Source organism: Gymnoscopelus microlampas (assembly GCF_963454915.1).
Source record: "Gymnoscopelus microlampas genome assembly, chromosome: 6".
Classification (NCBI taxonomy): Eukaryota; Metazoa; Chordata; class Actinopteri; order Myctophiformes; family Myctophidae; genus Gymnoscopelus; species Gymnoscopelus microlampas.
In genome coordinates, this window is record NC_139943.1 from 20122685 (window position 1) to 20136281 (window position 13597).

At 47.4% G+C, this 13597-nt stretch overlaps 1 protein-coding gene across 1 annotated transcript in view; it reads left to right on the top strand.

Moving 5' to 3' along the window:
• The window catches only part of carmil2 (capping protein regulator and myosin 1 linker 2), a 56622-nt gene that overhangs the window by 14434 nt on the left and 28591 nt on the right, over positions 1 to 13597 (top strand). The window contains exons 19-30 of the mRNA XM_084060393.1: positions 6670 to 6766; positions 7207 to 7261; positions 8142 to 8314; positions 8944 to 9012; positions 9349 to 9442; positions 9743 to 9826; positions 10120 to 10248; positions 11301 to 11414; positions 12107 to 12282; positions 12838 to 12925; positions 13098 to 13187; positions 13314 to 13380. Coding sequence (XP_083916519.1) covers positions 6670 to 6766; positions 7207 to 7261; positions 8142 to 8314; positions 8944 to 9012; positions 9349 to 9442; positions 9743 to 9826; positions 10120 to 10248; positions 11301 to 11414; positions 12107 to 12282; positions 12838 to 12925; positions 13098 to 13187; positions 13314 to 13380 — 1236 coding nt within the window. The remainder of the gene's footprint in view (positions 1 to 6669; positions 6767 to 7206; positions 7262 to 8141; positions 8315 to 8943; positions 9013 to 9348; positions 9443 to 9742; positions 9827 to 10119; positions 10249 to 11300; positions 11415 to 12106; positions 12283 to 12837; positions 12926 to 13097; positions 13188 to 13313; positions 13381 to 13597) is intronic.

A 13597-nucleotide genomic window follows, 5' to 3' on the forward strand; every position in this document is an offset into this window, starting at 1 on the left:
GGCAAACCCTTGCGTTCGTAGGCCTGTAGAATGGCATCAACAATCCAGTGAGAGAGTCGTTGTTTGGACAGAGCACACCCTTTCCTGTGCCCTCCATAACAGAGAAACAGTGCGTCCGACTTCCGAAACCTAGAAGTCACGTCCACATACTGCCTCAGGGCCCTGATGGGGCACAGCAACCCACCATCAGGATGCAATCCCTCTGCCCCTGGCTGTGGGGCATAAGCCGTCAATCTGACAGGCTGGTTGACATGGAAAGCTGAAAGCCTCTTTGGAAGGAAGGAGGGGTTGGGCCACATAGTAACCTCAGACCCATCTGAAGTCCACCTCAAACAGTCCCTGGCGACAGACAGGGCCTGGAGTTCCCCCACTCGCTTGGCAGATGTAATGGCGAGGAGGAAGGCGGTTTTAACCGACAGCCACCTGAGATCGGCCCGCTCCAGCGGCTCGAACGGCGGAGAACACAGGGCTTCCAGGACCGTAGGCAAGTCCCACGAGGGCACCCGAGTGACATGCGGGGGGTGCAATCTAAGAGCTCCCTTCAGATAGCGACTCACCAAGGGATGAGATCCCACAGTACGACTGTCCACCAGCCCATGCTGAGCCGAAATGGCGGCAACATACACCCTCATTGTAGAGGCTGAGAGCCCCTTATCCAACAATGTCTGTAGATAGCGGAGCAGCATTGGTACAGAGCACATGACTGGATCCACATGTTGGCCCTCACACCAACTACGGAACAATTTCCACCTGTTAGAGTACAGCGCTCTAGTGGAGGGTGCACGAGCGTTGAGCAATGTATGGACAACCGCCTGATCGCAGGAGTTCAGCAGTGAACCCGGCCTCTCAGGGGCCAAACATGAAGCTGGAGCCGATCTGGCTGGTGATGCCAAATGCGGCCCCCTACTTGCGACAGGAGATCCGGCCTCGATGGGAGAGGCCAAGGTGCTCCGTTGAGAAGCCGTCGGATCATGGGAAACCATACCCTCCCCGGCCAGTATGGAGCCACCAGCAGCACCGTGTGACCGCATGTGGCGATTCTGTGAAGTGTCAGCCCGAGCAGTGGGATTGGAGGGAATGCGTACAAGAGGCAGTCTAGGGGCCATGGGTAGGCTAATGCGTCCTGCCCCAATGGACTGGTTGGATCCGACAGGGAGAACCACAGTCGACAGTGTGTTGATGTGCTCGAAGCAAACAGATCCACTTCTGCTCTCCCGTACCTCTCCCAGATCTCCTGGACCACTGAGGGGTCCAACCTCCACTCGCCTGGAGGAGGACTCTGGCGAGAAAGCATATCTGCAGCCTGGTTGTGAACACCTGGCAGATGTACTGCCCTGAGACTGGCAAGGCGAGGAAAAGCCCACTGAAGAAGTCTCTGAGCCTCCTGCAGAGACTGCCTGGACCTGACACCTCCCTGATGGTTCACATGGTAGACCGTTGACGTATTGTCTGATCGGACAAGGACATGTTTCCCTTCCAAGGCTGGAAGGAAATGTTTGAGGGCTAAGTACACTGCGCGGAGCTCCAGTGCATTTATATGTAGTCCCTGCTGAGCGGCCCAGGTTCCTCTGACTGTCCTGTGCTTCCACACAGCCCCCCAGCCTGAGAGAGATGCATCCGTCACCACTATCTCCCGGCGAGAGGGTAGTGAGCCCATGGCGACGCCCCGGCACAGACTCGCCCTCCTTCTCCAGGGTTCTAGCAGCCCACGGCACTGGCTGGAGTTCCTCACCAGCCTCTTCTGGTGCCTCTTGGGGTCGAGGCCTAAGCCGTTGACCAACAGCTGCAGGGGGCGCAACGAAAGGAGTCCCAGGGGCACAATTGCGGATGCCGCAATCAATGTGCCCAGTAGACGAAGGAGCAGGCCGTATGTCAGCCTTGTACTCCCCCGTACACGAGCAACAAGGCCCACAATATCCTCCACTCTCCGCGGGGAGGGGCAGGCCCGCATTGAAACTGAGTTGAGGGCGATGCCGATGAACACAGTGGTTTGACTGGGAGCCAGAGAGCTCTTGGCGAGATTCACCGTGAGCCCTAGCTGAGCGGCATGGGCCAGAAGGGTGGACGTGTCGCTGAGTGCCTGCTCTTGGTTCGAAGCACATACCAGCCAATCGTCTAAATACGGGAGGATCCGCATGCCTCTGGCTTGCAGCGGAGCAAGCGCTCCGCTTGCTCCGCTGCAAGTAGCTGCCGCTACGCATCTGGTGAAGATCCGGGGGGCGAGAGAGAGCCCGAATGGGAGCACCCGGAACTGATAAGCCCGCCCCTTGAAAGCAAAGCGGAGAAACTGTCTGTGGTGTGGTGCTATTGGCACATGAAAATAAGCATCTTTCAGGTCGATGCTTGTGAACCAATCGTCCTTTGATACGGCCTGGAGAACATCCACAGTGCGTAGCATTCGGAAACGAAAAACCTTCAGATACTGATTCAACTGCCTGAGGTCGAGGATGGGCCGGAGGCCGCCGTCCTTCTTCGGAATAAGGAAATAAATGGAGTAGAACCCTCTTAGCTGAGCTGAACCAGGTACACTCTCTATTGCTCTCTTCTCTAGGAGCTCTGAAATCTCCCGACTGAGGGCTTGAGACCTCAGCGGGTCGTCGACCACCGTCATCCGTACCCCAGTGAAACTTGGGGGCCGACGACTGAACTGAATTCTGTAACCCTCGGATAGCGTTGATACCACCCAAGGGTCTGAAGTCAAGGCTTCCCAGCGGCTCAGATGTTGTGGGGTGAACCGGCTGAGGCCCGGGTCGGGAGAGTCACCTCCGACTCCCCCGGTCCTGAAATGGTTTAGAGGATCGGCTGGCAGGGGCCCCACGCCTAGGAGCCCTGCCTGTGGGCGGCCGGAAGGAAGGCTGTTGGGGGCCTTGTTGGGGTTGGCCCTGCCTCGGAAAGGGACGTCTGGCTCCCGAGGAGCTCTGGTCCCTGGTTGCTGGGTAAGGAGTGCCTGTGCGCCTGGGCTGAGGTGACGGGGCTGGGCGTAAGTCTGCAAACTGCCGTCTGGACCTGTTCGCCTGAACACTACGCTCCAGGGCCTCTTGAGCTGCGGGCCCAAACATCTGGCCCGGAATGACGGGCAGTGTGCGGAGTGTCCTTCTGCACCCCTCTGTCAACGGGGCCTGGGCGAGCCACACCTGGCGACGGGCCAAAGTCAGGGTGGACATCAGTCTGCCAAGTTCTCTAGTCATATAGCCGAAGGCAGCGAGTGAGGCCTTACTCAGGCTCTGAGACGGGGCATCACCCTCCGCCGTGCGGAGGGACTGGCCTAGTGCCAGTATAAGGTGAGAAAGAGAATTCCCGATACGTGCCGCCCGAGCTGCTATATCGTAGCTCCTGGTGAGGTAGTCATCAGTTACCCTGCATTGTGCTCGTGGGCAACGAGCATCCGGTCTGAGGGCCTCATCCGGCGACACTATTAAGGACGCCACGGCCGGGTCCATAGCCGGCACGTGGTCCAATCCATATTCTCCCGCTTTGTCCATGGCCGCAAAGGCCCTGCAGTCTCGTGACAGGTTGAGACTGGCCCTGGACCTGGGATCCGACCAACACATTTGAAGCTCGGTGATGAAGTCCTCAGACACTGGCACTCTATAAGAGGGCTGCTGAGCGTGCCCGAAGAAGGCATTAGGAGGGGGGGCTTCCCCAGGGGGGACATCAAGTCCAAGTCGTGATAAGGCCAGCTGAACAGCCTCCCTAGCTGCAGAGAGCCCAGTCCCAGGCCCATGAGGCTCTGCCTCAGATCCCTGAGAGCCTGTCCCCGAGCGGGTGGGGGACCCGCCCGCTTCCTCCACGTCCTCATGCTGTGCCGTTCCGGACGTAAACTGGGAGTCCGAGGCTGCAATAGACATAGCATCGTCCTCATGTTGATCAGCAACATAGACAGTATCATGGCCATAGTTCCCATCACTGACCTGGAGTGGAGGCGCTGGGGCCACAGCATCGGTGCAGGGAGCACCAGGCTGCAGGTTGAGAAGAAGGGCCTTAATTTGAGCAAACTCAGTGGTTAATGTGTCCACTTTGTGAGACAACGGATCCTCCCGACGCCTCCTCTTGGTGTCTGAGGGCTCAGTACCTGGGCGCTGGCGCTTAGAAAGACCCTTTACAGGGCTCAAGACTGGCATTCCTGAGGAAGGTATTTCGGTGTCCTCCTCAGCCGCAGCCAACCTCTCTTCCCTCTCAGCGAAAGACATTACACTGCAATTAGTGCAAGCGTCCTCCGTCAAGGCTTGCCTCAGATGCCCAATGCCAAGACAGTGTGGGCACAGGTCATGGCCATCTTCCGATCCCATAACAGCCGAGCATGTGTTACAGGTGTCACAGCCGTCATACATTGCTATGTTGCGGTGGTCTGCACGCGGTTGTAAAGCGTCAGAATGGGAAACACTCAACGCTAATACTTTATATTCCGTTGGTCCAGCGACGAGCAGTAAGGAGTGGGAAACACTCGCAATGCTGACGCTACGTTGTAAAGTGGCTGTAAAGCGGCAGAATGGGAAACACTCAACGCTAATACTTTATATTCCCTTTGGTCCAGCGACGAGCAGTAGGGAGTGGGAAACACTCGCAATGCTGAGGCTCTATGGCGGTGGGCCCCACGCCGCGGTGGCGTGGTCCCTTAAAAGCGGCAGAGCGCTTTTTTTTTGTTTTTTTGTAAACAGTACAATAACTGCACTCACCGTCGCTCCAATGTACGGCTACTCCACGTTATCCGTGTCAGGACAAGCAACAACGGTGGAGCGGGCGAAGCTCACGCTGCTATCTGTTGTTAGCTTCAGTGCTAGCAAGCTAGCTCCATTCACCGCTGCAGGCTCCTACATGCTTCGTTTTCCTTTGTCCTCTTTTCTCTTCCTTTTCGGTTCTATCCGATGTATAAAACAGACTACGCAGTCTCTGGAGGACGAACTAGTCCGTAGCCCCAACCTTCTTGGTTACGAGACTCCACGCGCAGCTGTAGTTGTATCGACCTACGCCTCTTGGAGGCGAAAAGATGAAAGAGGATGATCGCCGTGTACACCGCACCTATGTAGGTAGCGTGCGCGCACACAGGTCACGAGTGACTTTGTTGGTATTAATATTCGACCTATGCGCGAGCGCGCGATTAATATCCAGGTGTTGAAAACACTGCCTCTGGCGGTCAGAAGGAATGAAGTAGAAAGGTCATTAACACTGATGTCTCTGTGAGATAGGTCATTAACACTGATGTCTATGTGAAACCGGTCCTTAACACTGATGTCTATGTGAAATAGGTCCTTAACACTGATGTATATGTGAAACAGGTCCTTAACACTGATGTACGTATATGTGAAACAGGTCCTTAACACTAAAGTGCAGTTAACACTTTAGACTGATGCTAGGTTCTTTCTGCTTAGGTTTACTCATGATCCTAGTTTACTGAGGCACTAAACTGTCTCTCTGCATTTAATGTATGTGTTGTTTACCTTACTTATTGTAAGTTGCTCTGGTTAAGAGAGTCTGCTAAATGCCTAAATTGCAACACTGATGTCTATTGTATGAGACAGGTCCTTTAATTAATTAACCTATACTTTGTTGACCGGGGTTCCACAGGGGTCTTCTCTGAACTTGGTCCCTCTACACCAATCTTTGTCAAATAGCTGATCTACAATTTCACAACGTGTCACGTTGTGACGTGTTGTGAGCTTGTACATCTGCTATTATCGTGTTATGTTAGCCTATTTTCGCCAAATGTTTGCCTTCGTGCCTCATGGTTCATGTAGTTAACACTTCCTTAACCCATTAAAACTGGGAAAGCATCTGTGTCATTTTAGTTTTTTGCATTGGCTATTCAGAAATAGCAGATATACAAGCTCACAGAGCGTCCGAGCTTGTACATCTGCTATTTTTGGACATTTTTGAAAAGTCTTGAAAGTGTGAGAACCACTGATTTAGAATGCATATGTAGAATCGACCTAAGGTCTTACCAGAGCTGAGTGTTATTGTTAGGAGGGTTAGGGTAACCCTCACCCTAACCCTTTTCACAGCTGGTGGGTGGAAGTTCAGCCGTGACCTTCAGGTCACATGTTTACATGTAACCAACCCGACTGATTCCATCACCTGCACCATTTCTACTATAACAGATACACTCTCCACCATATTCACCCTCTTTCCTGATCCTCCAGTTTTTTGCACTTGTCAGGATACATGTATTTTATATAAAAAGCTATTTTTATATTTCACTGTATTCTTTGTTTACAGTAACAGATTTCCCATTAGAGATGGTAAGGTCTTGAAGAGGAACTTGATGACACTCTTGAAAGTCTTGAAAGGTGCTACATTACATTGCTAGCTAGGCTGGCACCATCACAAAGTTCCCTTCAGTTGCAGTTTCGAGATTCCCAAATCCATTAGTCTCTGCAAATATTGTCAGAGCTTGCACTTTTAGATGCGCAGCCACGTCAGCAGCACGTTTGTTCCCAAAACTGCCGATTTTCAATGCAGTGGACATGGAGTTGATGTTATCCCCTAAATCCCAGTTGAAAGAGACTGACGTTGTACACCATGATATAAAAGCTGACAAATCTTTGTCCAACTATTATATATTGTTAACACCATGGCAGTTTGTACCATCTACCAGTCGGACTTATGAAATATCTCTTTCTCCCTTTTTGTCTGACTTTCTCTCTCTTATGATCTCCCCCTCTCTCCATGTAGGTTTTGAGAGTGACATGGTAACTCTGGTGTTGTCTATCGGTCGGTGCCACTCACTTCGACATCTCGCGTTGGGGAGAAACTTTGCCATGAAATCTAGGTCAGAAACATCTCTCTTTTTCAAACCTACTTGAACCCTTTTTTCTCCTCACATGAGTCTGTCATTAACTCTGTTCTACACTCTGGTCTTGATTGGAGAACCACCATTCACTAACATGGCTTCATACTGTAGTTCTCATCAGAGCAGTAAATATCACATCACTTTGTATTTCTCATTACTGGCTGAGAAGAAATTACAGTATCTGAATGTGCATATTCTGTACAGTATGTATCCATTAATACGCTAGCTACAGTAACAAGTGGAAAAGAAGATTACAGAATATGCAAATATGGAATACAATGGTTAATTTATCCAGTTTTAACTCAGGGTGTGCAAATGTAACCAATTTATAACCTAATGGGCCCAGGTAAAAAAAAAAAAAAAAATGTATCCCAGCTTTTCCTTAAGTCTAAATGCATTGTTCACTGTTTGTGTGACAGAGCTTTGACTGACGTTCTTCAGCGCATCGCTCAACTCATACAGGAAGAGGAGTGCGTGAGTGACACTTCTTACTTACTTACTTACGCCTATTACCCCGTCTGGGGTTTAGGCCACCAACAAGAGTTCTCTAAGCATCACGGTCCTGAGCCAACATCTCAAGCTGTCCCCAAGTGTGGCCCATTTTCTTGGCATCTGCCTCCAGGTCACGTCGCCAGGTGTTTTGTGACACTTCATGTGATCTAAACACGCAATTACTGAGCAAGGATTTGAATGACTAATTCATATCTATTATCTTCTATCTCATCTGACCATCCAATCTCATACACATTCAGCACATTTGTAAATATATCCAATGAACACTTTTACGTCTAAATTAAATGTGTCGGGACCCTAGGGTGGATGTGTATACCAGTTCACCATTTCCTTTTACAAACATTTGTCAGGTTTTCACATTCTACTGTATTTTAGTGAGAGTAACATGTTCACACCAACTCCACTGTCAGTATTTATGCTTCCACTACTGTACATACTACACACCAAAATACAACAGGTACACACACATACACACACATATTGTATTTACATTACAGTATAGTGTACCATGGTCAGCCTTGCCCTTTAGATGGATTTTAACCTTTAGATGGAAGCAAACAATTCTGTCTTTAATGGGGTGATTCAATGGCATCGATTTGGAATTTTTGAATTGATTGATAAACTATATAAACTGAATAAAATAAATGTGCAGAGAACTTGAAACTTTGTATAGACATGTTATTGTCTATCAAAATAATTCTGTACTGAAATGGATTAATCACATCAATATAATCTAATTGAGTCATGGTGAAATTAAAGATTTAATTAATTATGCATTGCATTGTTAAATACTCAACCCCCCCCCCCCCCCCCCTCTCTATCTCTCTGGCTCTGGCTCCAGCCTCTAGAGTCTCTCTCAGTGTGTGACTCAAAGCTGAAAACAGGAACCACCACACTGATCAACTTGTTGGGCAGCAATGCCACACTGGCTAAGGTTGACATCAGTGGAAATGCCATAGGGGACACCGGGGCCAAGATGCTGGCTAAAGCACTGTTAACCAACACTAAACTAAGGTATACCATGCATACCGTACAACCAAGAGGTCATCTCAATGGTCCAGAATAGAATAGGATAGAATGGGTAAAGAGATAACCACAGATAAGATACAGTACTTAGGGGCAAAGACCTTAGACATGGGCCTGCGGGCACTCCGGTGGCGCAGTGGTAAAGTCCCTGCCCACCACCACGTAGGTTGTGGGTTCGAATCCACCGTGGTGTATCCGTCTTTGTCGGGCGTCTATGCGAACACAATTGGGCCGTGTTCGGGGGAGAGAAGCCGGGCGGGGAGGGAGATAATAGTCACTGCACGTACTCCTACGGGTTGGGACGGCACCTGTCAGCAGGGAGTGTTGGGCGGGAGGAGTAGGACGAAGGCTCTACGTCCTCCCGTTGGGGGGCTCCTAACTGGTAGGTGAGTCAGTAGGATACAACAGCAGTGACAACACAGAAATATGTGTGGGGAGGAATTAATTGTCATAACGACTAAATTGGGGAGAAATGGGGGTAAAAATAAAAATATATAAAGATAAAAAAATACTGCTAATCAACCTGTTCATGAGTGGTTTGGAGTTGGTCTTTAAACCTAACTGAGGATTTTACTGTGTAGCATCATGTATACAAGTAAACATTTCTCTCTCTCTAGGACTCTGGTATGGGACAGAAACCATGTGACTGCTAGGGGCTATCAGGATGTGGCTGATGCCTTGGAGAGGTTTGCACACACAAACGCACTCGCAGACGCACACATACATACACACACTACTAAAGTCATGCCACGGGTCTAGTTAATGGTCACTCAGCTATGACAAACAATATGAATAAAGGAACAATGCACAAAACAGACAGTAATATCATTGTACTACAAATGGACCGTCCATATCCTTAATACACTGTGCACTGACTGTTTCCACATTGGAAAATCATAGATGTTGTTAAATATGTTATTGTGTGTGTGTGTGTGTGTGTGTGTGTGTGTGTGTGTGTGTGTGTGTGTGTGTGTGTGTGTGTGTGTGTGTGTGTGTGTGTGTGTGTGTGTGTGTGTGTATAGGAATTTCACCCTGCAGCAGATGTCCCTCCCACTTTCTGATGCCACTCAGAGTTATCGTAACAACCCTGAGAGGACAGAGGAGGCCTTGCAAAAGGTGTGTTTGTGTGTGTGTGTGTGCGCGCACGTGCACACATGTAGTCTTTCACAATCTAGTGGTGAAGGTCAGTATACCCAGTATAGTCGGTGAGGAGTAAATTAATTGCTCTTAATTTAGCATTTGTATGTTGTCTGCGGGCATGCATGTGTGTGTGTGTGTGTGTGTGTGTGTGTGTGTGTGTGTGTGTGTGTGTGTGTGTGTGTGTGTGTGTGTGTGTGTGTGTGTGTGTGTGTGTGTGTGTGTGTGTGTGTGTGTGTGTGTGTGTGTGTGTGTGTGTGTGTGTGTGCGCGTGCTCAGATTCAGCGGTGTCTGCACAGAAACAGCCAGAGACTGACGGGAGAAGAGTTCCAGCAGGGACTTGGAGCACAACATGCTGAGAAGGTGTCTGTCTGTCTGTCTGGACTGGCAAATTAAGTTTAGCCAACAGCTAGTTGGTGTTATATCATAGACTGCTGTGGTCCAGGCTAGGATAGAAAGTGTCATGATTAATGTGTCCCTTACAATTCATATTAAAACTGTAGGTCACTAACTAACCGAGAAGAACACTATATTTTCAACACTGGTACAGTGACACAGTTTCTTGCACTTATGCACTTTATTTCTTTGTCCCCATCATTCTCTGTCTGTCTGTCTGTCTGTCTGTCTGTCTGTCTGTCTGTCTGTCCGTCTTGTAGATGGTCCAGGGGCTTTGTCTGCGGTTAGAGAACAGCCTTCAACCTCTGACCCCTTCCAACCTCCAGGAAGTACAGGCAGACCTCCTGTCTGCAGAGGAAGTGCTTCACAACACCAGGAAGTTTCTGAGGGTACAGTCACATCATGATAACCTAAAAGCTCTCTTTCTCTCTCTTTCCCAGGTGTTCCGCTCAGGTCGGCGTGGTTTTGAGGTTAGGTTTAGGCATCATTTCTGTGAGGTTAGGGTTAGGGTTAAGGTTAGGGTTAGGGTTAAGGTTAGGGTTAGGGTTAAGGTTAGGGTTAGGGTTAAGGTTAGGGTTAGGCATAGTGTTTGTGAGGTTAGGGTTGGGGTTAGGTTTAGGCATATAATCACGCCCACCTGGGCGAAACCTGGTGTTTCGCCCAGGTGGGCGTGATTATATGCCTGGACTACACCAGGCTTTTCAAAGCGTGCGTATGCGTGGACCTAGTTATGATCCAATTGATATTAATGATACCGGCTACACCAGGTGTGCGGATAACGCAAGCCCCGCATACGCATGCTTTAAAATAGGATTGGATCTATAAGTGTTCGTGTGCGTGTGTGTGTGCGTATGCGGGCCTCGCGTGTGTCACATGCACATTCTCTGGTGTGTGCCAGCCGTTAAACAAAGTACAAACGTATAGGCAGATGTTTTAAGTATTTGTATTATTTTCCCCTTCGCAATTCACCAGTCGTGATTGCATTACTTATTACTTTTTCCCCCTTGTTGTTTTCACTTATGGTTATATGTATTATTTCCTCTTTATATATAAATGTGTACTGTAGATGTTCTGTGAGATTCACTGTGAAATTGTTTTCAGATCCTATTTATTGGAAAAGGTAATTGCAAATCATTTCAGACAAAAAAGGCTGCCTTAGACACAGTAGAAACTTAAGTAGATGTTTTAGCATTTGTATAATTTTACCCTTCATGCATCACCAATCGTAATTATATTACTTTCATACATCTTTAAAACAATGTCAAAGTCTAAATCTCCCAGTGTTACAAACAATTGCAACACACAATTAAACACTAATAATGAAATGCTAATTGCCTTGAACAAACACCAAAATAAATATCAAACGTTCTTATTTATAAAAAATAGAAAAACTCATTTTGTATAATTTGTGCTGTGTATTGATTTTGGTGGATTTCCTCAGCTGCTTCCTTCCCTGTATGAACTGGGCAGAAAGCCCTCTGGTGGTGATGTGCTGCACTGCATCTTGACTGACACTTCTAATACACTAAGTAATGAAATAACTGGAGACATACAGGTACGTACACACAAACAGACAAGTAGGCCTACACATCTTGCTATACGGCAAGTAAATAAAAGCTTTTACTTAATTTTAAATGACATGAACAACGCAGATACAACCTACAAGTATAAACATACAATCTTACCGTGGTATTGAATACAGTACAGTTAGTGGTCCTCTGCATATTTTGTATGTGTGCTTTTGTACATTAATGTGTGTGTGCATGCGTGTGTGTGTGTGTGTGTGTGTGTGTGTCTCTGAAAACTCACCTCCTCAGACTCCTCCTTAGCCTGTAGCACTTGACCTAGTTATGACGACTATGCAGACTTACCATGGCCATTTGTTCTCATGTTTTTGTTACCTAGGGGCCTAGACTTGTTTTTTCTTGACCACATTGGTAAAATGTAGATAGCAGGTTATATAGACAGGTGCTAGGTTCATTGTTTACCTGGTATCCTATACTTTTAATGTACTGATTATTATTTTGATATCTGATGCTAGGTTCTTGGTTTACACATGATCCTAGTTTACAGAGGCACTAATAAGCACTATACACTGTCTCTCTGCATTTGATGTATGTGTTTACGTACGTGTGTGTGTGTGTGTGTGTGTGTGTGTGTGTGTGTGTGTGTGTGTGTGTGTGTGTGTGTGTGTGTGTGTGTGTGTGTGTGTGTGCGCGTGTGTGCGTGTGTGCGTATGAATGTCAGGAACTGGCCCAAGCCCTGCTGACCTGCATAGAGGGTGTGTGTCCTCGAGTTGTCCAGCGGGCCAATGTGTGTGAGCGTCTGGCAGAGTGTGTGTCCAAGAAGATCAGGCAGTTGAACACGTTTCTGACTGAGACTCTAGTAGAACAGACTGGACACATCCTCAGCAACAAACTTTGGTAACACTTAAGACTTCTCATATAAGTATATCGTTGCTGTCAGGCAGAAACCTCTTATCTCTATATTCTAACTTTTTGTGTTTTTTTTGTAAATTAACGCCCTACTTGATCATACTACAGTGTCACACAAAAGCATCAAAGGTAGCAGATTCCAGACCCATAGAGAGAGAGAGAGAGAGAGTTGCGTCACGCTTTGATCTTGCTGCAAAGCGGGATGTTGCCTCCTGTAGTTCCAAATATTCGAACTTCCTCATTGAGAAAGAGAACTTCCGCATTCCATTCATTTATTTCGGGGGGTCATTTTGTTTTCCTTTGAGGACTTTGTGGGCCGAATTGAAATGAAATGACTGGTCCTCAGACCGTATGTTGCCCATAAGGGGGTACATGTTATAAAAGTGCCAAGACATTTACTGTAGCTTCCAAGGTATATTGGTGTTGGTTATTTGTTGCAGCTAAGCACACCCTTCTCTTTTGTTGTTGTCTTTCAACCTCCATCTCTCCATCCATCCATCCATCCATCCATCCATCAATCCATCCATCCATCCATACATCCAGTGAAATCAGACAGTCGTTGAGTGTGTCTCTGTCAGAGAGCATCATAGAACAGATACTACAGGACCTGGCTGTGGAACAGGGCAAGCTGGTGAGTGAGTGTTTGTGTACGTTAGTATGCTCTCTTCTTATTTGGACTTATTATTATTGTGTTATTATTATTATTATTATTATTATTATTATTATGTATCGCTTTATTGTCCCTTTAATGCTTTTATCCCATACTTTACTAAACTAATAAACTCCTCTACTGTGCTGTTCAGGATGAACATATAAGAGACGACTTGAGCTCCGCTCCCAAAAACAACATTCCACATTTACGACTGGTTGACCATGACTTTCCTACCGATGAGGTTAGAAGCGCACATCCTCCATCCATTCATTCATTGAATTTAGAAAAGACACTGACCGAATGATAATAATAGGCCTCTACATAATAATTCATTTGTTCCTCTTTACTTTTGTCTTCCACTTGTTAGTACGTTCCAGTGATTTGGAGACACACCTTCCACTCTAAGAGCATGAGGCCTGCACCTTCAGTCAAGAGTGAGACATTATTTTTAACCACTCAAACCCTTTAATATTTCCTTGTATGTAAACATTTTGAAAATAGCCGATATACAAGCTCACAACGCTTTGCATTGAGACTCGTTGAGCTTGTAGATTTTCACCTATTTTTGCTAAATGGGTTCTTGTGGTTCAATCAAAACAATACATACAAGGTTTCCAAGGTTTGTATAAACAGAACAGAACAGTCTAAACA